We start from the raw sequence: 26,972 nt of genomic DNA, 5'->3' as shown, positions 1-26,972 counted from the left end.
TTAAAAATGGGATGAATCATCGTTTTGGTTTGCAAAGCAAAGATTGATATTGACGTCATAAGTTATATCTCTCTATCTCACTTTCTCTCCAGACTCATTCGTTTTCCCTAGAAACTGGAAAGGTGAAAATCTCTCTGAAAAAAGCACGTGGTGAGGAAATATAATACTTATAATAACTGAGAATACGACGATACAACGAGAAATATATGTAAGGTTAATGTCATTGCATTGAAATAAAAGTAGGATCAGTAAAAATAAAAATGAACAGTACAGGCTTCGCCAACCGTTTATCTCTATAAACTACCAAGTCCCTTCATAATAGTGGATGACCATTTTGGATAGTCTTAACAAAAGTCAATGTTAAGCCGAGATGATAATGTGTGTCTTGGATTATCAATGTGTGGTTATAGCTGTACAATCTATTTATTTTATTTCCTTATCATTTCATTTCCTATATTTGATGCAACAAATATGGAAAAAATTGTATAATATATATAATTTGGAAGCAAAAGAATACTTGGGAGTCTTGCTTAGAGTATTTCAACAGTTTATTAACGTTGATTGCGTGATAATTACCTGTAAGGGATTTTTTTTTTATATGTCTTCTTTTTTTTTTTGCTATGGATCATAAAAACTCTCCCTAGTAGTTACCAAAAACTAGAAATGGACGTTTGAGTGTCTTTCAAACTATATAAAGACTGTTTTGTTTTTAAATCCGACAGCGACAATCTTCGCTCAATCCGGTCAAAAACACCCTTTAAAAACTTTCGAGCTCTTTTTGAGCACAAACAAATACTCCTTTTCTTTTCATGTCAGTTGAATTTGTTCAAGTTGTTTCCACTGTGCTTGATTCACACTTACACACACGGACATAAACACACACACACACACACACACACACACACACACACACACACACACACATACACACACACTTTCTCTCTCTCTCTCTCTCTCTCTCTCTGTGAAAAAGCCGGAGTTTCACCCGTCTCTCCGCCGCTCCTGTGGCGAGTTCACTCTCCCTCTCAAGTCCGGCCGACCATCCGATGACGATCAAATACACATGCAAGTCTTTCCCTATATCATTGCAGTGACGATTTAAACCCAAATATCAGTACATTTAATATCAGAACAAAATTTCATTTGGTTTCACAAGGAAATCATTGAAATTCCACCCTCTCCTTTCACCTACCTTTAGAACAACATTAGCAACAGCAAGAAATATAACCAAAACAACAAGAAAATGAACATTGTGCTCAGACATTTTTTCCCATTTTGATAGGTAGATTTTAATCGAAGATTTCATTACTTTTGATAAATGTTGATTAATTTCATTGGAGAAAGTTTTAACACTCTCTAAATGGAAATGAGAAAAATGGTTCCAGTACTATAATTGGAAATGTAAAAAATACATAAGAACATTGAATAAGCACATAAAGCAAGGACCTCCTGAAAAAAAAAACACAAATTAATCTGATGTCACGTTGCCGAATTCGAATAGATAGTGATCAAGAGCAAATAACTATCATGAATAACAATGCTATCAAAAGAGGTCAACTAAAGGATAAGCATAAAATGTTTTGTCATATCAAAATGTTGAAAAGCAAACAGAGTAATAGAAAGACCTTGATTTCGTTACGATCAAACAACAACAAAAAGATATTAAACCACAATCAGTAAATCTGAGATGATGTCATATGAAAGATTTGTCTAGAGAAAATTAATCTATAGATTTGGATGATTCTCGTGAAATAGGGAAATATTCACCTTTAACGTTTCCCGTCACAAAATTCAAGTTTTTTTTTTTCAAGGTATTAAAGCCAAACCATTTATGAACCCCCCCCCTTTCAACATATATTGCAAGCTTGTTCTGTATTCAGGGCTAAAACGGATGCTACAGACGTTCACTATGAAGTGGTGAGAATCCTAGCTATTTCCTCTTGGCGCAGGTAGCAACTTTCTTTTTAGGGCAGATGTATATATATATATATATATATATATATATATATAAGCAAGCAAATCAACGAGAATCCCACGGCGGACAGAATCAAACAAAAGACACCCCCAAGAGCAAATTTTGGATAGAAATAATGTTTCCAAGTTCAGACACTTGAATACTAGATCCCGGTCCATATAGGTGTGTTTTCATAAGAAAACAAAAAGGGGGGGGGGAAGGAAATATTGAAAAGGGGAAAGAAAAATCGGTTACCAGCAGACTGACACTGAAATGAAGAAGTCAGGATATGGTCATCTTTATAGTAAATAGGTCAAGTATAACATGCCTTGTGATTGGTTACATTGCATCACGTGATCCTGTGAATATTTCGGTTAAGGACACGGCCGTGTCCTATTATATACCCTACATTTTTCACTGGAATTTCCCAGGTAACAGAAAGTAATTATTTTCGACATCAGCGTGTGCTTCCCATTTTAGATGATTTTTTTTAAACTTAATCTAACAGTTTGAATAGATATTGTCCAATGCAAAAGTTGATAATACGTACAGGATTATGTTTGAATATACAGGAAAATGTACTCATTTCTTATGAAATCCTTGCTATTAATTATAAGTTGTAATAAAAATACTAATCGTGGAAGGCTGAAATTCGGTCACTGGGGGCTAAGTGTCACAGTGCTGGTAGCCTACATAATATGGTGCACGATTAGGCGACAAAAAGCTGCTATGAAATGAATAACCCGTCTTGGAGATATCATCCGGCTAAACAAGACCGGCTGGTGCTCTCCTTTACCCGGGTCCCACTCAAACGAGAGGGACTGTCGACCATTCACTTTTGGTCCTGGAGCATGTCTAGCAGCGATTCGAATCGTGAGCACACGCAAGCTACCGGAATAAGTTCCACCTCTCGCCTGTAGCTGTAGAAAAAAGAAAGAAAATTACAGAGATAATTGTATCACATACATTGTATCAAAACATCTCTGTACGTTATCAGTTGTATAGAAATGAGTGTAATTAACGTTGATAGTGATTGTTATTTTTTTAAGGGGGTCCTGCTTACGTAAAATTTAGGCCTACTTCTAAAACTTTTTGTCATGATCGTTCGTGCGTAAAGCGAACGTTTTGCAGTTGACATATGATTTCATTGGTTGTGGGTTTTTTTTTTGTTGGAAAGTAGGAACTTAGAAATAAGAATCAAAAACTGAATTACAATCAGCTAATAAACAAAAAAGAATAAAGAAACAGACAAATACTAATCTGACTTGAAATTAGAGTTTACAATGACTTCGCATTACGTCGGCCTGGTTTCTTTTTAGAGAATGTTGAAAGTGGTGAGAAAAGTGACGCTGTAGCCTGACAGTCCTTAGTACATTTAGACAGGTGTTTATAGGAAACATGTTCTACAGCAAGATTGGTCAGCTCATCCGACATTCTTTAAACCTAATTTTGTTACTGTCATTGTCTCAAAGCGCTACGGGTATAACGCCCTGGCAGTTGCGGTAATACCAATCAACTATACCCCGAGTCAAAGAATTTGATCCAAAGACTTTCTGATTACAGAGCTAGACAGCTGTGTACGATCAACACGTGTTCAGCTAATACTCACGTGTACAATCCATTCTCACACTCCCCTGTGCGCTTTGCAACGAGTATCTCGTGAATCACCGGTCAACAGAAGTCGAGATCCCGGGAAATGTCTCCTCTCTGAGGGTTGATGCATTCCCAACACTCGCACTGAGCGTACGGGATGTCCCGCGGCAACCTGTGGTAGAAAAGAAAATAATCACGATTAGTTTAAAGGAAATTACGTGATCTGAAGTAACCACTTTTTATTTGTTTTGTTTTGTCTTTGTTTTTTCGATTTTTTAAGTAGGCCAAGTGATTCCTGGACTTCTTTCCCCTCGGCTTTATTTGTGTTTCGTTTCAGATTGCTTTCCTCTAAATTTTTCTTTTCTGCACTGTTTATTTTTGCTCTTTGTTGGAATACTCAGAATTCATTTTTTTCCAATCTTTTCAACGCGTCCGTCTAAACGCGCTCATCCACAAAATATTACATGTAAATAAATGGAACTCGCGTTCGTATGTAATACTTATATACGTGAAGTTTTCTCTTTATCAAATTCTAAAATGGGTTTGATTCTATCTGTTTTGACTGAGTGAATTTTCGATTGCTATTGCTGACCTACCTAGCAGGGTTGTTATTGATGACGTAACGCCATGGACACAGCGTGCGCTCCTCCATGGATGTATCGAGTGTGCTCAGGAAGTACCTCGGACACTGGTTCAGTGCATGGCGGTGGGTCGTAAAGTTGGACGTCTCGAGGAGAATCGCTTCGTTCGTTGACCCGAAGGTTGCCGAGAAGGCCATCCGGGAGTGATCGTAGACGTTCGGGTGTTCGGCGAGATCGGCCTCTAGCATGATGCGTAGTGAAGATTCGTCTGGATCGACACATTCTGTTCCCCTCTTCGCAAAGGAGCTAACGTTGTTGGGAACTGCATCACCTCCAGCAGGAGCGTAAACGAGGACGTGGAATAAGCCCAGGAAGCTTATCAAACTCAAATTCTGTTCAAAATAAATAAGCAGATATAGACCTATTTTCGTGAGTTGGTAGGAACATGATAACAATAATGCAAAAATAATATGCGACTACAGGCCTATGAAAGCTTCGTCTACGATGAAACATTTTAAAAACTTCTTAATGAGTCATATTCTTAATGAAAAATTGAGAGATCTTTGTCTCAAGGCTGGCAGCGTTTATACGAGAAGATGAGAAGTTTTCTTTTGAGTTTGTGTCCAATGTTGCTAAGTTCGTTTCACTTGTGCTATAGAAAAAAAGTGCATCATAAATTAATGCATATGCAAATGGAGATTCGACTGAAACCGATTTTCGGTACGGGATAATTACACATACATATCTAAATGATCTACGAGCCGACAAATTGCACCAATACAAAACAAGAAACAGGTATACCTATATATTTACGCACATGTACGTATATATGATTATATGTGACCGTGCACCTCAAAACGAACATAAAGTCGCACACACTGATTTTGCGGGAGGACTGAAAATAAGTTAAACGGGTCAACCTAGCCGAACTTGACTTTTTCATATTTTCTGAAAGAGCGGGTCTTCTTTTACATTATGCTAAAATTTGGTATCATAAAACGGGCAGGAAAGTGTGTTTTTTTTAGCAGTTTATCTCGAACATATTGGGTAGATAGTGTGATTAGGTGTGTCTTTAGAATCCCTTTTTCATTTCTGAAAAACCTTGTCCACACTCTTCACTTTCAACTCTAATAACTTTTGAAAGGATAGTGCTAGTGCTTTAAAAGTTGGCATTTATTATGGACAGAATGTGTTAATGAGGCATGCTTAATTTCAGTTTAATCTGATAATCCCTTCATTGTTGTTACTCTGGTGGTTTACTTCCTGTTTTTTTGTCCCATTCATACCACGGCCAGCACGGTTTGGTAAAGATTAAGCGCTTCAATAGACACTGTACTTCAGAGCCTCTTTTCTCAGTTCACACTTTTCCTGAGTTTGTGCTTTCTTTCCAATATTTAGATAGGTTAGGAGAGTCCATTTGACTTGAGTTATATATCATTGTAATGCTTAAAGTCTGCTCTTTCAGAAAATGGTCTAAACTAAAAATTCATGCCTGGCGACTTTTTGTTTGTTTTGAGGTGCACTGTCACATATATATATATATATATATATATATATATATATGTGTGTGTGTGTGTGTGTGCGTGTGTGTGTGTGTGTGTTTTTATATATTCGTCAGAAGATATGAAATGTCACATAATGAAGAACAGACAAGAACTTTCCTTAATTGTTTCACACTGCCATAAAAAATGAAAAAAAAAATGAAGGGGAACAAACGACTTCACTTTCAAGTAAGTACGAAAGGGCTGCAGTGTATGTACTTTGGGCAATTTGAAAGAATATATGACCAATTTAGATGTATATTTTGCATTCAGTTTAAAAGAAAAATACTCTTGAATAGGTTTAATTATTTCATGTTATTTAAAGAAAATATCATTATTATCAATTTTTAAATCATTCTTTATCATTTTCTTTTCATAGGTTATAATCATGTACTCACCTGGACTGTGGACATCACTTCAGGTGATGATGGTCAATGCAACACTATCATGCAAGAAAAGTGTCAGCCACAGCAACTTTACTTAAAAGATTAATTAATTCAAGAGAAATACAATTTAAAGCACAATTTTAAATTCTCTTCTCCCGCGAATCGTGTGTTCTGTCCAGCAGTTCTGACCAACAAAGGCGAATTATTGATTTATATAAAGATCCATCTCTTTATAATAAGAAGACTCTTAACGAAAGTGGCTTGCTCAGGACCATACCACTGGTAACAGCTTACAGTCCTTGCCAAAACTTCTTGATAATTACTGATATTGATACTGATATTGTTGACTGTGAAAAATAATTGCTTTAAAGAGATGGCAATTAATTGATTGAAGTAGTGATTATCGTAGTTTTATTACGGACAAGGGTACTTGAAGAGTAATTTCATCACTTGCGTCAGTTATCGAGCGTACTTTTATAAGGCGAAAGTGAAAATATTTCAACGCGTGATTCACCACTCCGCAATTTCGACATAAAACGTAAATGTTTAGCTGTTATTCAAATATTTGATGAAAGGAAAGGACTGTGCTCCCAAGATTTAAATAAATGTGCTCCAAATGTCTAAATGTAGGTCTCATATCAATGTTTGGCATCAGTATGCTATTAATACAAATGATGAACCTCGATAGCATGTTATCATGCGGATCGTACTTTTCCTTTCGGAACAAAATGGAGAGAGTAAAAACGTAACACTTTACTACGGGTGCCCTCAATTAAAAGTGGGTGTGGGTGGGTGTGGCGTGCAAATGCCGCCCGCCGAAGAGTCAGCACATAGAAATCGCTGATCAATGGTGATATTTTAAGTATTAACTTTATTTGCAAGGTATGGTATAATTCGTGTTTTTTTTTTTTCTTGGAATGGGCAGGTGAAAACTAGTCTGTCTTCCCATGACAAAAAAACGCAACTTTGAATTTTATCAAAATGTATTTTTCTCAGTTTTCTTAATTTGTTTCCACGATGTAATGATGGTGAGGAAATTGAGTTCTCATGACCTCAACTTTTTTGAAATATAGACATATCAAAAGAAAACAATTCTACAAATTGTCTCATGAAACAAGAACATTTTTCTTCGTTTACTAAGAAACTCATTCTTAAGAGTTGATTCCTTTTCCTAGTGTTGCACCAAGTCTCTGGAATAACCTCTGTCTCTCAATCAGACATACATCATCAATCGACATTTTCAAAAATCTTCTTAAAACACATCTATAGTTTCCTATCGTCACGTTTTAATACATCTCTGCATGTTTTCCAGATGTCAGATATCTTTAAAAATTATGATTGATTATCTAATTATCACTCCTTTAATTTCATAATTTCATTACGTTGTAAGATTTCCAGTTAAGAATTAGCTTGTATTACTTTTTCACTAATGTATTTGTTCTGAAGGTTTTTTTTTTTTTTAATATCATACTGTTATGCGCAGTTGAGTATATATTTCATGATTGATAGAAACTGCACAGTACAAATTCACAATTATTATTCCTTTGTCATCGGATGGCAGTAGTGACTTTTCTCCTGTGGTGAATGTAGCTTTCGGTTATGTTTTGTGGTAAAATGCAATAATCTCAAAAAGTAGAATTAAAGTAGAGAGGGGAGTCCAAAGAGGGACATTATTCTTGAGACATACAGAAATAAATGACTTTTCTTCAATATTCTTGTGGATGACTTAATTATTTGTAGTTCATCCCTTTCTGATTTTCACAACAAACTTAGAATAATGTAGTCAACGATGATTGTTGTTGTGTTTTTTCTTCTCTTTAAGATCACTTTCATCTTGTTATTCATCTTTTTGTTAGCTTTGTTTATCATGTTTTGACTTATGTATTTATTCAGAGTACATTGCACAGCGCCAAGAAAGCTGTAGCCTATTAAAGGTGCGTTTTCTATAGTATTATCGGCTTGCTGAGCACCAGCTGAGCACCATTGCGAGGTCGTTTTTTTTTTTTACACAAAAGTTGAATGATGTAATAACCGTGCCTTTTTGTTTGTTTTTTGTTTGTGTCACGTAGTTTGTTTGCTTGGGGGGGGGGGGGGGCGGGGGTGGCTGGGTTATAGAAAGACAGTAACAGTTACCACAATACCAGATAGCTCATTAGTATAGCCACTGAGAGCACAGATTGAGTATTCTTTTATCTGTAAATACGACATTATTTCTTACTTGGAACATTTTGTTCATGCGTATGTGTCCATTGTACATTTTTTTTTTTACAACATCACAGCTGTAAACGAGTTTCCCACTCATCCGTTTTGCTGACAATGGAATATAAAGGACACGGATTTTTTTTTTTCTCATCTGTGATTACAATCGGGAATACCAGAAGTAATCATTCAAATATCAGACAGCCATCTCTAAAGAGTGTTTCGGCCGAGATCTCTCTCTCTCTCTCTCTCTCTCTCTCTCTCGCTCTCTCTCAAACAAAACGATAATGATGTTACCATTTTTACGGCATCACATTCTCTGCCAGAGTCGTTTCTTGTCTATTTCGACTAGGCGGCTTCCTTGTTCAGCAATTTCCCGCGTATTTCCCTGCGTGTCGAGTATAGACATGTAAACATCACTAGATTTTGGCCTCTTAAGGAGCTCATTGAGAAATTCCGAAATCAGGATTTAACTCCTATTAATTATGAGGGGAAAAATTCATATTGCAAAACTCTTTATTCTGTCTACCCAGCTCCTTAATTTATGTATATATTTTATATATATACATATTTTCATATATATATATATATACTACCATTGACCTTACTTGCTTTCGAGGATGTAAATGCCATCGAGGAGTTTTCACTGGAGCCGGATGACGTCATAAGTATTTGGGACTATTTTACTCTTAAAGTCTTTTTGCTTGGATCTTTCTTTCATCCTTATCATTGTTGTCGTAGCGCCTACGCAGACAGCTATAACAGATTATGTCCAGTTTTGTACGTCAGAGGTGTTAAATAAAACAAGTAATGATTGGTCCTGATGATTCCGCAAGGATTTTGCAATGGTTTACAATGAGATGAAGTCAGTTCTCTGATCATTGACATGATTGAATATTGTGTCTCGTGTTTACCACGTGATCTCTTACAAAGGCATCATTTACTGTCTGTAATATCAAAGATAACACATGTGGGCGAAATCCTCTAATAATGCAATATCCCAGTTGCTATACATAGCAAAACACATTAAAGTTATACTTAGGCATTTACACAGCAGATGATTTCAACTCCATTCCCTTCCAGATTCGTTTGTTCGAGATAACTACATCTTAAGAACAATTTAACGAGAAGGAAATAAGTTTCCTTTCTTGACCTATTCAAAAAATGGGAAAGTAGTGAATACTACATTAAAAACATTTTTCGCTCAAAAGTTGTTTGCTCAAAAGAAAACAACACCCAAAGATACACTCCGTAACCCTGCAAATAAGTAACTACTTAATTTAAAAATCTATCCAAATCAGTTTATCCATATTCAGCATATTGAAAAGATTGTGACCCTGCACCACAAAACGAACAAAAAATCGCCAGAGATGGCTTTTCAGTTAAGGTCAGATTCTGAAAGAGCAGACTCTAAGCTTTTCAATGATATATAACTCAATTCATATGGACTCTCCTTACCTATCTAAATATCAAAACGAAAGTACACATCCTGGATAAGTGTAAACTGAGAAAAGAGGCTTTGAAAAACAGGTTCTATTCAAGAGTTTAATCTTTCCCAAGCCGCGCTAGCTGTGCGATAAATGGAACAAATAACAGGTCGATAACAACCAGAGCAACAAGAACGAAGGGATTAACAAATTAAGCTGAAATTGTGCATGCTTTACTAACACATTCTGTTGGTGATCAATGCAAACTTTCAAAGCAGTAGCTTTGTCCCTTCTAAAGTTATCGGAGTTTAAAGCGATGAACATGAAAATGGTTTTTAAGAAATGAAAAGAAGACTCTTTCAGAAACACCTAATCCACACTATTCCATTAAAATGTGTTCCAGAAAAACTGCTAATAACCCAACTTCCTTTTCTTTTTATGATTCCAAACTTTAGTATGATGTAGAAGAAGACTCGCTCTCTCTTAAAATACGAAAAAATCAAGATAGGCTAGGTTGACCTATTTCACATATTTTCAGCTCTCACACACAATTAGTGTGTGCAACTTTTTGTTCGTTTTGTGATGCACGGTCACATATGATAAGTAGAGTGTACAAATTCACATGGACGAAATATGTCAATTGGTGTGATTCTTGAGTACCGGTACATCAAAAGGGAAAAATTAATTAAGTTTTTATTGTTCTTGTAAATTTTCATAAAAATGTGTAAAGAAAAAAAATAATCTAATTTGCATGACTCATATCGTACTTAATCAAGGAGGGAATTTCGAAATACGCTGTTTTGTTGTGTATTGTTGAGTTATGTAGCACAAATATTTTTGGGTCAGATGGACATTATTCAATCAAACTGACTTCAAGTCTATAAAATTACATTAACAGATAGTACAGGTAATACACATTGAATAATTACATCATTTATTTTTGCACAGCTGGAATAGGTATTATCTATGTGTTACAATTTTATTGCAGGAATGGAATTGAGGAAAAAGAAAATATCCAAACGACGCAAAATATCTTGCCTATTTTTTGTAATCTGCACAAAAAAGCTACAGAAATGAAATTTAAGATCAAGAAGCTAACCTATAATCTTGATTTCCTTGAAATGTAATTCAGCAATATGAACTTTTGCCATCTTTGGTCTCTTTTTGGCAAGCTTTCTTACTTTGCCAAGGGGAAGCTGTTCATTCAATATCTTGCATAAATCATTTAGTTCATGCCTGATAATAGACCTTGACTTCTTTATATCATACGCATAACTTGTCATTCCTTTACTGGTAACAATCATTGGGTAGGCCCTACATATTCTGCGTTTCCAAGGGCAAAATTCTGAACAATAATCTAATATTTATTGTATATTTCCCCTTTGCCTTATCAATTGAATTTTTATAATAAATGTTCTGTTGAAATGTAATAATTGTTGACGGGGTCATTTCCAACGAGCCTCTTGTGTGCTTTCTATGATCACTCCATTCCAAATGTATAAATTATACCAAGGCAATTGCATTTTGATTTTTGTAAATGCTATGTTCTGATATGGAAATAAATGAATGAATGAATGAGTGAATGAATGAATGAATGAATGAATGAAGGAAGGAATGAATACTCGTATGTAAGATATGTTGATTTACCCCTAATAAACCATAGAGCTGCCCATCTGATTGGTCAGTTTTGACAACATTTTCAAGTTTTCGTTGTTTTCGTTGTTGTTGTTTTTAATGTGAATTACAAATATTTGTTTTGGTTTAGAGTTTCTCAGTCTGTTCGCTGCTAAATAGACAACACATTTGGCAATTATATCACGATCAGAGGATCAATTCTGCAACGAATGTCGCTCAAGTATTGATGATTCCAATTCGTCAGTGGATGGAAACATGCGCGAAGTATTTGAAGAGTTTGTTTGCAAAAACCGATAAGTCCATATTTGCCAAATGGAGATATTTGCGATTAAAGGTCAAGAAAAATAAAGAGAATAATAAGAAAATTTTTGAGTCTGTTGACCATAACTTCAAAAATGTACCTTTATATGTAGTGACCAATATATAATTTGAAAGGTATTATTTTGTACTTTATGACAGCGACCGTACTTCAAAATCTTCAAAAATGGACTTATCGGTTTTTGCGAACAAACTCTTCAGTTGTACCTTGCACGTGTGCATGTTTGTCTTAGCGTTTTGTTTTTCGGTTTTTTTTTTCTATTTTCTCACCTTTGCTCTGGATTGTATCTTTGTATATGTGACAAAATCAAATCTAGTTGCCAGACTTCAATGACACCTGAGCAAACATTTGAATATAGTCATTTCTCCAATCTTTAATTAAGAATGAAGAGTTAGAATGTTGAACTACCATTTTAAAAGAGGAAAACGCATAAAACGTGTGGACGAGTGATAGCATTTAAAATGTTTATTTACCATTTATTTCTAAAGTGTATTGCTTTCTTTGTTTTAATGGTAATCGCAGACAAGAAAGCGTCAACTTTTATCATGAAATATTGCATAAGAACTCCAACAACAAGAAAACTACACAATTGCATGTGAATCCTTTTACCTGATAGCCTAGCAAAGACTGAGTAGGCGAACGTACGTGTGAAATGTTCCAGAGATCTGCATGATCGCATTCGACATTGTTCGAATACATTTGCATACAAGAATAAACATGCACATAATGACATTTCTATTCTTGCGGTCGGCTACACGTCACTTCCGGTTGACTGGAGTGAAAACAAACAGCTTGCACGCGCTAAGCCTGCATATGCTATGCATAATGCGCATACTGCATGCTGTACCTGCATGTGCGACGCGTTTTATGTGCAACTCTACGCAGACATGGGGACTGTTTTTCATTACTAGTATTCATTTTGTCATTTATTCATGAGATACATACATCATGTCTTGCCAGCAATATTCTAAAAATCTGGATCCTGTCGATCGATCGGTCGGATCCCGGTATTTTGCCAAGTTGAAGGCAGTCGGACTGGACCTGTGCCCGTATGAAATCGCGGCAGGACTCTGGATCAACGACCCGAAAATGGCCAGATGTGCTGTAGAACCTCATTGAGTAGGCCCTTTATACCCCGATATCTACGTTTACTTAGTACCTCATAGAAACTTCAGGTAGGTCTTATAGGCCTATATAACGTTAGTACTGTAGTAGGCTTAAGGTAGGGCCTAATTTAGGGTAGGCCTAGTCTAGGGCCTAATCCTGTTGCCCGCACAGCTACAGTAGTACAGCTTGTGCTCGCGGGGCGCCCCGGCAGAAAACACGTACAGCGTTACCCCTCCAGGCTCACGCGACTGTTTGTTTTCACTCCACCGCTATCCATGACCCCGTGACACGCAAAATACCCGGATGTCCGACCATGAGAATACTCAAGAAATTACGCGTAATCATATTGTAGCAACACCATTCAAATGAGATACTGACACAGGCAACACATTACTCACTTTGCTAGTGAATTCATGCTTTAATGAAATAACAAATCACTGACATTATAACACACAATTTATGAAAATGGCATGCTCTATAAAAATGAATATTTATTCCATCATTCGAATGCAACACATTTTGACAGGGGAATTTCTTCAATTAAAAGTTCTTTCGCAATCATATTTCTCTGAAATCAACATTTCAATGCAGTCACTTTAAGAAGAGTCTTTTTAAGGAAAGGGTACCTTACATCCATTTTACTTCGATCTTTTTTGTTTACATGTTGATTAATGTATTCTGATGTGACAATAATATTCCAGTGCTACATTGAAATACCCAAAATGAAAATAATGTCAATTAGAATAGCAACTCAACTGCATGAGAACGCAGTGGAAAAGTTTACATTTCCAATGACTTCGGAGAAAAATTGCAATGATTGCGTTGCCATGAACAACTGCAGAAGTTACAGGGATGGCAGTGTTTCGTTTGAGATTGGGCTCCAGGTTTCCAACATTTTTTTAATGATGATTTTTTTTTTCGAGAAAATGAGAAGAAATCTCTTATGGAATAAGAAAGAGCATGTAATTCTAAGCGGGATTCAAAGTTTTATTCACTAAAATTGATCTTGAAATAGCTGAAATAGCCAAGAAGAGGGATATCAATGAAAGGTGGGATCCAGCTTTTATTAACATAGCTTTTTTGTTTACTTTGTTTTGGATATCTCAGCTATTTCACGACCAATTTTCACCATACATTGAGATCTTCTAAGAATCGTCAGCTCTTTTAGCATTTTATAAAGTGGTTTCTTAGTATGTCGCAAAAAGGTAAATTCCTATTCCTCTTCTCAACAAATACTATATTACCCCTTTAAAGCAACCGTAAATATAAATATTTCGTAAGCAATGAAATTACTTTTTATGCGAATAATTCTGGAGAACAGTTCAGTATTCTCTTAATATTGTCTCAGTTCATTTGATTTTATCTTATCATTAGACAAAAAAAAAAATCCACAGACATCAGATAAGATGGCAACGATCCAATAGAGTGGTTAGCCATATATCTAAACTGACTGGAAAAGTGAGCAAACGATATCAACCTGAAACATTGTGTTGTACGAATAAACTAACTTGTAAACTCCTAGTTACAACGCTATCCCTCTTTATGGATGGCTATGAATTTCACATCAAACTCCGATGACTGAGCTTTAATCCAGAGATATTTAGTCTATTATCAGGTGGTTTTATTCACACCATTTTTGTGGTTCTTCTAAGTAAAAGTACTAGCCTATAAGCAAAACGCCTTGGATTGCCCTGAAACATTTTTTGTGAGAATATTATGTAAACATGACTATATGAATGCGATTTTAAGGTACATTCGTACATATGAATAACAATTATATACATAAAAGCGTGTAAATTAAATCTGTTCGACTGGACTTACTTGTGAAAATCACGGAGAAAACAGTTTCGTGACTCGTCCGAGTCACTTCTTCAGCTCTGTCTGGCTGGCGAGCATTCACCCGTGGAGGGTGAATGGGCGATGTTACTGCCTTTATTGTCTGTACGTCGAGGAATTTTCCGGATCACCGACTTGTATGTTGGTGAAAGGTTGTGTCGGAGTCCCCCTCCCCTGTTGAGTGAAGGATTTTCCGCATTCACATACACAGCTTCACGGACTCCTCTTTCAAACCATCTGGTTTCCTTGTCAATGATGTCGACCTCTTTGTCTTCAAAATGGTGCCCCGTGTTCTTCAGGTGGGTGAACACGGCCGACTCGTTCCCAGCTGAGCCGGATCTACGATGTTGGTAGAGACGTTTGTGGAGAGGTTGTTTGGTTTCGCCGATGTAGTTTTCTTTGCAGTCTTTTCCCTGACACTTTATCCTGTAAATTACATTGTTCCGTTTGTGTTTTGGGATTTTGTCTTTAGGATGAACTAGTCTCTGTCGAAGAGTGTTGGTCGGCTTGAAATATACAGGAATTCGGTAGAAGCTGAAAATCCGTTGGATTTTCTCCGACAGTCCTTGGCAGTATGGGACTGAAACCCCTCTGCCTCGTTGCTGGGTTGTGCTACTGGAAGCCCTGTCTCTGACGTCCCGTTTTCGAGGGTGAAGGGCTTTCTCAATGCTCCAGTGTTTGTAACCACAGTTTTTCAGGACGGTTCGTAGGTGTTGATGTTCCTTTTCCTTTGTCTCTTCAGAGGAAGGGAGGTAGGATGCTCTGTGAAACAGAGTTCTTACAACTCCAAGTTTGTGAATAAGTGGGTGGTGGGAGTCGAACAACAAGTACTGGTCTGTGTGTGTGGGTTTGCGATAAACTGAAGAACATAAGGTGCCGTCCTTGTTGACCGTGATCAAGCAATCCAAGAAAGGGAGACTGTTGTCCCTGATGTTCTCCACGGTGAACTTAATGAACGGATCACAGTTGTTAATGTGCTGAAAGAAACTGTCCAGTTCGGTAGACTGTATCTTGACCCATGTATCGTCAACGTACCTGTACCAGTGGGAGGGCCCTGTTCCATTAAATGAGTCTAGAGCTGATGTTTCAAAGTGTTCCATGTACAGGTTGGCTATGACTGGAGATATGGGTGAGCCCATGGCGCAGCCATGCTTCTGTTTGAAGAAGGCGCCATTGTACACAAAATACGTTGTGGAAAGACACAGTTCTAACAGCTGGCAAATTTGTTCTGGGCTCAGTTTGGTCCTTTGATGTAAGCTGGTGTCACTGCTCAGGCGTTCCCTTACTACTTCAATAGCTTTGTCAGGAGGTACACTCGTGAACAGTGCGGACACATCAAAGGAGGCAATGGTCTCATTCTCCTCAACCTTAATGTCCCGCACTTTCTCGATGAAGTCCCCCGAGTTCTGGATGTGATGGTCCGACAAACCAACTAATGGGCTCAAGACGGATGTTAGTTGTTTGGCGATGTTGTAGGTGACACTATTGATACTGCTGACGATGGGTCTGAGGGGTGTATCCGTCTTGTGGATCTTTGGGAGACCATAGAAGGCTGGGATGTCATCCCCAGGGTAGAGACTGTAGTACAGTGGTTTGTCTATGTGACCCCCCTTCTCTAGTTGTTGTAGGCATTCAAGTGCTCTCTTCTTGAAGGCTGCTGACGGATCTCGTTTGAGCCGTTCATAGGTGCTGTTGTCGCTCAAGAGACTGTTAACTTTCTTATCATAGTCAGTCTTATTCAAAACCACGGTACATCTACCTTTGTCTGCTGGTAAAATGACAATATCCTTACCCTTTGAAAGTTGATGAAGGGCCTTCTTTTCCTCTTTGGATATATTAGATGCTGGAGGCTTGGCGCTAGAAAGACAAGCCGTTACCTTAGCTCTCACTTCCTCGGCTGTAGTCTGGTCGACCTTGTTAGATCTAATGGCCGATTCCGTTGCAGTTATGTAGTCTACGTACGGCACGGAGTCGGGAGAGACTGCAAAATTTAAGCCCCGAGCTAACACTGCGATTTCTGATTTATTAAGCTGTTTATCTGATAAATTTTTCACCCACACGTCTGTCTGAGAATGAGAATCACGGTTCGACTTACGATTCCTCCAGTTTGTGTCGGAGTCTGCTGAGAGTTGCGCCCCGCCTTGCTGAGTTAGAAGTCGGGTGTATTTACGTTGTTGACGAACTTTGGAGCGGTCATGTTGGCTAAGTTGTATGTTTTGTGTGAACTCCGAAACTCTCTCGAATCCACGCTGTGCTTTGTGAACGATGCTGTTGGCGCGAAATCCTTTCACTGGCGGTCTAATCCATAGGCTGCGCGGTATGATGTCCGAATGTAGGCAGCGTAGATTAAACCGGAGATGGTTACGATAGTCGGCTACTTTCCTCGACGTCTTTTCATAATCTCGCACAAGCGATAGGCAATCCTTGCCGAAATGAGTCCGGAAAATTCCTCGACGTACAGACAATAAAGGCAGTAACATCGCCCATTCACCCTCCACGGGTGAATGCTCGCCAGCCAGACAGAGCTGAAGAAGTGACTCGGACGAGTCACGAAACTGTTTTCTCCGTGATTTTCACAAGTAAGTCCAGTCGAACAGATTTAATTTACACGCTTTTAGCATACTACCTGGATGAATCAAAATCTACATCGATAAATTATATACATAGTTTTTCTTAAAGTTTTGTAGTAACTTATGAAATTCCATTTACTTTGTTCACTTTTCCACTAATAGCTTCTATATTAACGAAGGTCATATTCTGACAAACAATAGTCTGATGACTGTCTAGTATCAATATCAATAGGAAAATGCTGGTAATATACCATGACGGTGTAGAAATGTGAAATCGATGAATTATGATAATCACTATTACAGAGCAAAGCATCGTATAATAAGTATCATACATCAAAGTGTTGTATGAATGTAAAGTAATATTTTACAGTGTACTATGCAAATTGTGTAGTATCAGTTGTATACACTGTAATGATGATTTTATCTTATCTCCAATAGGAGTTACTAGTATTGACTAAGTTATGTGTCAACAATATTACACTAAGTATTTACTCCTATTACAGATTGTGATATAAGGAAAATAGCACTCAACGTGCTTACATTATTCCAAAAGTCCAAAATGGCGCCTCGGAATTAAATCTTTTCTCTGACTGAGAATGTGACTGTATGGAACTTAAAAAGTTCAGCGATATTAAGATGAAAAAAAAAAAAAAATCCATCTAGTTCATTCCGCCACTGGATATTCGTGGTCTGACACATGCGCAGGCGACTGGTACGGGTTCCACGGCTGGTTCATACCTACACAGGAAGAAGATGTATTAGAAGAGAGAGAGAAAATAGCGGGAAAAAATGTTTCAAAATCATCTTTTCATTTCTGTGTGCAACGTTATGGTGATGGACAGACTGTTGTTTCGCAAACAAGTTATAAGTGTTCATGTCCCTGCATGACATGTTCTTTTTCATGTAAATAGGGTATATCTGTAAATGACATTTACATAGAACAGCTTCAATGATAATATACTCTACATTATCAACAATAGTTTATCATAAAACTACAAAGTTCAACAGAAAACGGCCATAGCATAATGAATTCAAATAAAGCATAAAAAACATTATTCCATTCTACAGCTACTGTATAACGCCGATTGCTTTACAAAGAGAAGGAGATTACTCCTTAACTTTTGAGAAGAACTTTTTTGTGTTATGATATTCTTTATTTCAATTTCATTCAATATCAGGTTCATGTTAACAACGAAATTAATATGGACTAAAATAAGCAGCTGTATTCTTCTCTCTTGTGCTGCTAAATCATTCCCCCCTACATACAGTACAACATGTATACTTAAAGATCTGAAATGATATCTATGTATTATTTTACATGATTATGTATTTGTGATGCGGCATTTTGTTTATATTTTCATGACTTGTAAATAATATGTTCGATATTGTTATACTTTTCTTCCGTTATGTACAAGTGGAGAAATAAAACTTACTGAAACTGAAACTTAAAAACATATTTGGGTGGTTTTTTTTTCTTCAAATCACACCATGTATTAAAGAGAAATGACATAAAATTCTACATGACTCTATGAAAAAGCTATCTTGATCAACCTAATCAAGCCAATACATATCTGCCTCATTACACAACATTAATGAAGACTATGCTAATTAAGTTAACATTTTCCCCGGAAGGATATTTCAACACATGTATTTTGAACTTGGGAAAGTGAGGTGTGAGCTCAATGTGGAGATTTTTCAATATGACTAATTGCTTTAGTTTGGAATTAAAAGTGTTTGCCCATTATAACATTGCAATACAACAAATGAGGTAAAATGAAAGAATTGTAAAGAGAAAATAAAACAAAGGATGGTAATTCAAACTTCAAACGATTTAAAACATCTACAAACCTAGCAACATACATTTTCTACGTGTTCACGCCAGTCAATATTTTCATCCAAAATAATACCTAAAAAACAATCGAAGAATTTTGATTGAACAATACTTACATGTATTCTCCGGACGGCCCACAGGTTGATCCATTTCGGCGCAGAACTTTGACATGTGTGATCACGGGTCGACACTCGTTCAGCAAGTCGAAGGAGTTTCCGTTCAGCGAGGCACATCTTTGGCAAGCGCACTGGGCGTATGGAATGTCGACTGGGTATCTGTGTAATATCAGCGAGATATCGCAAGTGAGTAACCGAGTTTCGGGTCGACTCTTCAAAATGATGTCAACATTTATACAAACAACTAGTTTAAAATCACAGGTTTTCAATAGGTAAACCTCTTGCTCTTCTAATTGCAGCTTCAGCACACTATTAATTTGTGTACAGGCGGATGGAATTGTCGAGTTTGGCAAATCTCCAAAAGGTAGAGGAGTAGACACTTAATGGACTTAGTGTAAAAAAAAAAACCTTTTAAAAAGGCTTAGCTCAATTCCTCTTGATTTGAAATATTTGCGATTTAACCTGCTAAAACGTGAAATATAAGAAGAGAATGATTATGCGATATTCTTCCAGAGTATTCCTTGTTACGCAAGTGATTCATCATTGGAAAGATTGTATTGTGCTGGATTAAGTTCATCTATTGTTAAACTATTAAATGATTCAAAAATTGAGTATAACCTACTTTGCGATCAAACCTTCATCCTATTTTTAATCCATCTCTAGATGTTTTTCATTTCTAATTCATATGCACCAAGGTCGTATAAATGAGGGTTTTTTTTTTCTTTAAAAGATCATTAAATTTTAGTATCCTAACATTGATCAAGGTGAGAAAATTCAATTATGCTTCAAATGCAATTATGCATTATGCAATTTACTCCTAAGCAGATTCAATAGTGAGGGACAAACATAGAAAGTGCTCTGTTTTCAAATTCATTAAAATCATTCAAAATCTATCCAAGCAATACAAACCTGTCGATGTTCGAGTCGATGACTACCCTCCATGGACACGTAGCTCGACCTTCGAGGGAATTTAGAGGAAACTCTTCGTGAAGGGCCGAAGGTGCGACCGAACACTCGACTTGGCCCCAGTATGTCACGTATCCGGTCGTTCTGAGAAATTCGGCAGGATCTGTCGGACTCGTCGTAGAAGATTCCCAGGCTTGGCCACTACGCAACAGGGCCAGCCGAAGATGAAGTTCGGAATCGCTCGGCGACACGCAGACTGATCTTCGGGTGAGACGGAGGACTCCTTCGGCCGTTGTCCCATTAGCCTCTTCAGTGACGTCATCTATCCTCAGGAACTCGAGATCAGAAAGACCTTCCCCTGGTTTTGTGCCATCCATGGAAAAATTCGTTAGAGTGACGTCATCAGGTACACCTGTTCCCATCATGCCTTGCCATTCAGTCTCAGTGTTGATGACGGTGGACAGTGTAGAAGGCTCGAGAACAAACCCTCCACTTAGAGTTGTGACGATGAGTATACTACCTATTACGAGGAATATCTGATGGCATGGAAAAACACAACAAAATGAAATGATATAAGGTTTGGGTTTTAACATGATATATTCGATCCTAATACGTATACGGTCATCGCCATTCTAAAAACACAATGCTCATTCCTGTTTTATTCTATGCGGAAGTATATAATGCTAAAAAGTTATGAAATTGTGAAGTTTCTACAGATATTCTAAGCATGTCCACCGCATGATGCAACTGATTTTATGCGAAGAAAATTACATTTGTATACATAACGCTTGTTTACTTTATTTGCACTATATTTGTCCTCACAATTTTATTATTCACATAGAAAATGAGAGCTTGAATGTTTTACGGTAACACTGCCATGCTGTGATAAGTATATCTTCCCCGCGATTAAAAAAGAAATGCACTTTAATCTGTCAATCAAAGGAATTGTTCTGTCTTCCATCACTTTGTTTGATGTTTCTAAATACGACAGTATTAAGTAGATCAACTTGGACGCAAAAACAAAGAATATAGAAGAAAGGAGTGTGCGCTGCTCAATAGACGGCAACTCATACTCTTGACATTTTCAATCTCTTAAGATAATCAAGTCATAGGCGTACCCAGGATTTTTTAGAGGGGGGTGTTCAGTGGCGTACCGTGGGTCAAGACATTGGGGGGGGGGCGCACCTCATGGAAGCAACATCAGAATTGCATAACTGTACAATTAAATGCGAGCGAGCGGAGCGAGCGAGCTTGAAAATTTTGACATTTTACAGTCCCCAAACTGCCGTTTGTAGGTATATGTAATAATATACGTATATATATATATATATATATATATATTTGCTTTGGAAATTAAGGGGGTTGCACCGGGTGCAACTGCTGGCAGTTGCTGGCAGTAACATCAGGAGAATGGCATAACGATTAAATGCGAGCGAGCGAAGCGAGCGAGCTTGAAAATTTTGACATTTTAAGTCCCCAAACTGCCGTTTGCAGCTACATGTATATTTTTTCGCTTTAGAAATTAAGGGGAGGGGGCGCACCGGGCGCAATAGCTGCTGGTAATTACTGACAGCAACATCAGGAGAATTGCATGACGATTATATGCGAGCGAGCGAAGCGAGCGAGCATGAAAATTTTGACATTTTACAGTCCCCAAAAGTACTGCCGTTTGTAGCTATATTTTTTTCGCTTTAGAAATTAAGGGGAGGGGGCGCACCGGGCGCAACTGCTGGCAATTACTGATAGCAACATCAGGAGAATTGCATAACGATTAAATGTGAGCGAGCGAAGCGAGCGAGCTTGAAAATTTTGACATTTTACAGTCCCCAAACTGCCGTTTGTAGCTATATTTTTTCGCTTTAGAAATTAAGGGGAGGGGGCGCACCGGGCGCAACTGCTGGCAATTACTGACAGCAACATCAGGAGAATTGCATAACGATTAAATGCGAGCGAGCGAAGCGAGCGAGCTTGAAAATTTTGACATTTTACAGTCCCAAAACTGCTGTTTGTAGCTATATTTTTTCGCTTTGGAAATTCGGGGGGGGGGGGGGGCGCACCGGGCGCAACTGCTGGCAATTACTGGCAGTAACATCAGGAGAATGGCATATAACGGTTAAATGCGATTGAGCGAAGCGAGCGAGCTTGAAAATTTTGACATTTTACCGTCCAAAAACTGTCGTTTGTAGCTACATGTATATTTTTTTTTCGCATTGGAGGGAGGGGGCGCCCGGTGCGCCCCCTGGATCCGCCACTGGTAGTCAAGGGTGTCGGTTTATGTTCATGATTGGGGGAGGTATGACCAGCGAGGGGGCGTCGAAGTGACCAAGCGGGAGAAGGATGTCCAAAATCTGCACTTTATATAGAGCATCCCCTAATTTGTTTGTGTTTGTGAGTGTGTGTGTTTCATATAGATGGAAAAGTTAGGAAATAGCCAAGGTCAAGTCTTATTATTGGCAATGCAAGGCATTTTGATATAGACTAGTATGTAAAGCAACACTGCAAAATCAATGATCAAGCTTTGATAGCAAATGTGTACAACCTATCACACATTGCGCAACATTGCAGCGACTCTTTTTGCCATTCCGATATTCTGAGTACACTGCGCACATCCTGCTTGTATTCAAACTGCCAACCAGGAATCACGCTGAATCACAATCTTTTGTCGTCTCCGGGCTTTTTGAACAATGTTATACCTCTTAGATTATATGGTTAAAAGAAATCTTAGAAAAATATCTTTTTTTCTTGACCATCCTTTCATGTCGATTTCAAAAGCAGTTTACTAACCCTTGAATTACCATTTTCGTAGGTTTTTTTTATTTTTTTTATTTTTTTCTTTTTTTTAAAACCAGCGGATTGGGGGGGGGGGGGGGGGGGCACGTGCCCCCCATGCCCCCGTAGTTACTCCACTGTTCCTAGACCTAGATATCTAGTGAATTTTAGGCGCAATAAAGTCATCCAACCACAATTTGTAGACTCACACTCAGTTATCTTTCAGTTTTAACTTTCAGTCATTGAAAAAATTCATATCTACTATTACTAAAGATTACCAAGTCCATGTGCTATTACTAATCACATTGAGTAGCAAGTAACTTGCTACTCCCAGAGCTTCCAGAGCTTGCTGCTTCCAGTAGGCTACTATACTGACTGTACTTGGTAGTCAGTGGCGTATCTAGGGAAAACGGCGCCCGTGGCAAGCGCGAAAATTGCGCCCCTAATTTCTGAAAAAGTGTTCAACCCCAACCCCATCCCGGTAGGGACTTAAAAAAAGTCCTCATGATATGCTTTTTGAAGCACTTAAGAGGGGTCTTTTGAGGGTGATTTAATAGGCAACCCTAAATTTTGATATATTTTGGCGAGCGAGCTCAGCAAGCGAGCCGAAAATTTTTATATTTCAGCTTTATACATAACATGGAATTCTTGTCATTTTTGGTTATTAAATCTTCGAATTACAATTCTAATCATAGTGACGGCCTTATAGATAACGATTTATACCAACAGTGTCCAACCCCATCCCGGTAGGGACTTTAAAAAAGTCCACATGATATGCTTTTTCAAGCACTTAGAAGGGGTCTTTTGAGGGTGTTTAAATGTAATAGATATTGAAGAATTTTGGCGAGCGAGTGCAGCGAGCGAGCCGAAAATTTTTGTATTTCAGCTTACAAAACATGGAATTCTTGTCATTTTTGGTTATTAAATCTTCGAATGACAATTCTAATCAAGATATAGTGACGGTCTTATAGATAACGATTTATACCAACAGTGTTCAACCCCAATCCCATCCCGGTAGGGACTTTAAAAAAAGTCCACTTGATATGCTTTTTCGAGCACTAAAAAGTTTTTTTTTGAGGGTGATATAAAATCTGATAAATTTTGATAAATTTTGGCGAGCGAGCGCAGCGAGCGAGCCGACAATTTTTGTATTTCACCTTACAAAACATGGAATTCTTGTCATTTTTTTGGTTATTAAATCTTACAATTCTAATCAAGATATAGTGACGGCTTCATAGATAACGATTTATGCCAACAAACTAAGGACTTGGAAAAATACTCTAAATTACTACGAGTGAGTGAGTCGAAATTTTTATATTTCCACGTCATCATTACGTTTTGTTCTTCTTCTTTCTTTCTTTTTTAAATAAATTTTGGCGAGCGGGCGCAGCGAGCGAGCCGAAAATGTTTATATTTCAGCGTTACAAAACATGGAATTCATGTTTTGTTTTTATCTTGTTTGATTTGGTTTTCTGCCCCCCTCCCCCCATTCTCCTTCCCCCCGTCCGGGTGAGTTTTTTTTTTTTTTTTTTTTCCTTCTTCTTCTTTTTTCACGTGCCCCCTTGCCCCCCCCCCCCCCCCAGATACGCCACTGTTCGTAGTTGATACTACTAACTTAGCATGCAATGTGCCTACAATAGGCTGCAGCGCAGCATGCATTGTACACACATGATATTATGCATCACACACAATTTGCGGTACCGCGTACAGTATAATACCGGTAAACGGTGAACATTATGCGCAATGTATCTTCGCGATTCGGTCAGAAACACATTGTGGTCAGAAAGCAAAGCAGGGATCGGGAATGTCTACGGTTTGCGCGTCAGCTTCGCGCGCGGTGCAGTAACGTAGTATCAACACATACTGTACACGAGTTCTTTAGTGCGTATGATATCAGGTAACTCCATAATGTATCATCATCCACACAAACATTAAAACAAGGAAGAGAGAGAGAGAGAAAATGAACGCAAAAGAAAGGAAAGGCGGAATTCAAAACGGAAATAAAAGCGGTAAAGACAGCTTTTGTTTCATTTGTCAACATCTAAACATTGCTGAAGAGGAGTGTTGAATACCTCAAACACCTCCCTTTTGCCCAAGGGAGGTGTTTGAACACCTTAAACACCCCCCTTTTGGCAAAGGGGGGTGTTTGAACACCCAAAACACCCCCCCCCTCGGTACGCCCTTGAATCAAGTCATATATCTTCGGTAAAATTGATGTAAAAAGTAAAGAAAATTAAGTTGTCCTGAAAAATTGCTTCTAAGAAGCACAATAAGTTCGGTAGAAGTAAGATGTGCTATCTGTTTTATAATTTCTTTTTGGACTGCAATAAACGCGTGAATAACCAAGTGGAGTAATCGACTGTGAATACATACCTGGGTAGGAGCCATTATCACTGGATTTGAAGTTGTTGGAGAGAGTCAGGAACACTCTTTCTTTGTAAAGGGGATAAGAAGATTATCCGAGCCAGATGAGATGATGAAGAATGTGTGGCGTTGCGATTGTGATGGTCCTAACATGTCCAAGCAAAACAATATATACACATTTTGACTTTGCCATTTCCGTGTCGGTCTCCTGTTCACCGTATTTTATTTTCCCTTTCAGAATTTCCTTCTCTCTTCTCTCTTTCTCTCTATCTTTCTTGTAACATGTCTAGATAGGCTTGGACTTCAGTCTAATGAGGAAAAAAAAGTCTCTGCATGTACTTAGTATCTAAAAATGGAAACATTATTTCTACGCGGACGTTCCCCGTTATGACTTTTTTTTTCTTGCAGTGTTTTCATTTCTGCCGTTAAAGAAAAAAAGAATGCTACCGGGACAGGAGGAAAAAGCATCACGCCACGTCAATGAATGTCCAGAACAATCATCCGTTTTGGTCCTAAATACAGACTACACTTGCAACATTATGTTGGAAAGGGGGATGGGTGATGTAATTTGAGCAGGATCTTTAATTAACACAATAAGAAAATAAATCGCAGGAATTTCGGCAGGGGGCATAAACATCTTTGTCCCACCTGGCATGACTTTAGGTTTGGATTTTCAGCAATGATAAAGATACAGAAAGGGAGGATTATTATATCCTTGATTTGCCCTTAGTAAAAGATTGAATTTTCCTATGACAATTATTTGTAAACAATTCAACTTCACTTTTAAAGACGTCTGACCGTTGCGTAAATGTCTTAATGCATTACTTTTGTATCTTTAGTGCATGAAATCTCATTCCAAGAATTTAACCTGTTTTGTCTCTAAAACTATGACAACAAAACATTAAGAGTGGGAAATCGTGATCCCGGGCTATAATCAAAAGTGGTTAAAACTCGATTATAATAGTAGTTCCATAAAACGTTTCTATCCAACGCAGGTAATTCAAAAACATGCATAAGCGAATTGTTCACAGTTCTGTAACTGATGGAAAGCAGATATGTACTTGAGAATTTAACGTTGATAAAATATGTAAAAAAGACAGCAACTTTAAAGTCATGTTACTTATTCCTTCCCTTTTATTAGAGAACATTATTCATATTTTCTTACAAACCACTTCATCGGATAATGTGCCGTGAATTTTTTTTTTTGAAAAGTACAATAGATTTGAACTGGTTGAGCATCTCCAATACGAATGGACACTTGATAAATTTTCGCTCTGAAATTTCGCTTGATTTACCCATTTCATAGATTCATTCTTTAACAATATACTTATGTTATTGATAACCGTGGCATCACATTCTGTTTCTCCTATAGATTCCGATCTTTATCTAATAACCCTAATCGAAATCCTTCATGTGATTGTTTTTTAAGCTCCATTTCGTGGATGTCACAGATTTACATGATCAAACTGACCTAAATCCATCAGGAAGCAACGGTGTTTTCATAAAATCATGTTTTACAATGAGAGAAACTTTCTAGTGCTTGTTACATAATACTCACTGTTTGCATGGACAAAATTGTGTCATAGTTGCTATTCTAAGATTTCAAAATTAAACATAAAAGGTAGCTCTCTTTCGCGGAATAGATTGCGATTGAGTAATGTGTTTGCGTTTGCCGGAAAAAAAAAAGTAAGGGAAAATAGTAATACCAGCAGATACACAAAATCGCATTTCACGAGTTTGATCGAAAATCGATCTAACTCCATTCTTGTTAACTATAACATGTTTGTGATTACTTCCGAGAAAAACAAAGAAAATAAGAAGAAAATTTTGTATATTTG

At 37.6% G+C, this 26,972-nt stretch overlaps 1 protein-coding gene across 1 annotated transcript; it reads right to left on the bottom strand.

Moving 5' to 3' along the window:
- Positions 1 to 3,625: 3,625 nt before the first annotated feature.
- Positions 3,626 to 25,158, bottom strand: LOC139715948 (uncharacterized). The gene is made up of 6 exons (XM_071627498.1): positions 25,144 to 25,158; positions 20,005 to 20,537; positions 19,096 to 19,254; positions 14,710 to 16,888; positions 4,144 to 4,520; positions 3,626 to 3,719 (listed from the first exon to the last, which is right to left on the bottom strand). The coding sequence occupies exons 1-6, from the start codon at positions 25,156 to 25,158 to the stop codon at positions 3,626 to 3,628; spliced, it is 3,357 nt and encodes a 1,118-aa protein (XP_071483599.1).
- Between the last annotated feature and the right edge of the window lie 1,814 nt (positions 25,159 to 26,972).

This window comes from Diadema antillarum, unplaced genomic scaffold, assembly GCF_040938485.1.
Source record: "Diadema antillarum isolate AM-2024a unplaced genomic scaffold, OU_Dant_1.0 scf00000057, whole genome shotgun sequence".
Taxonomy (NCBI): Eukaryota; Metazoa; Echinodermata; class Echinoidea; order Diadematoida; family Diadematidae; genus Diadema; species Diadema antillarum.
The sequence above is the reverse complement of the archived record's forward strand: the minus strand, read 5'-3'. Positions and strand labels throughout refer to the sequence as shown.

Excerpts from the sequence above, each read along its gene's own strand:
- LOC139715948 (XM_071627498.1), bottom strand. Across the intron at positions 19,255-20,004 it reads ATCGACTCGAACATCGACAG|ATACCCAGTCGACATTCCAT; the intron begins GTTTGTATTGCT and ends GATATTACACAG. Across the intron at positions 16,889-19,095 it reads GGGCCGTCCGGAGAATACAT|CCTATGGATTAGACCGCCAG; the intron begins GTAAGTATTGTT and ends CATACCGCGCAG.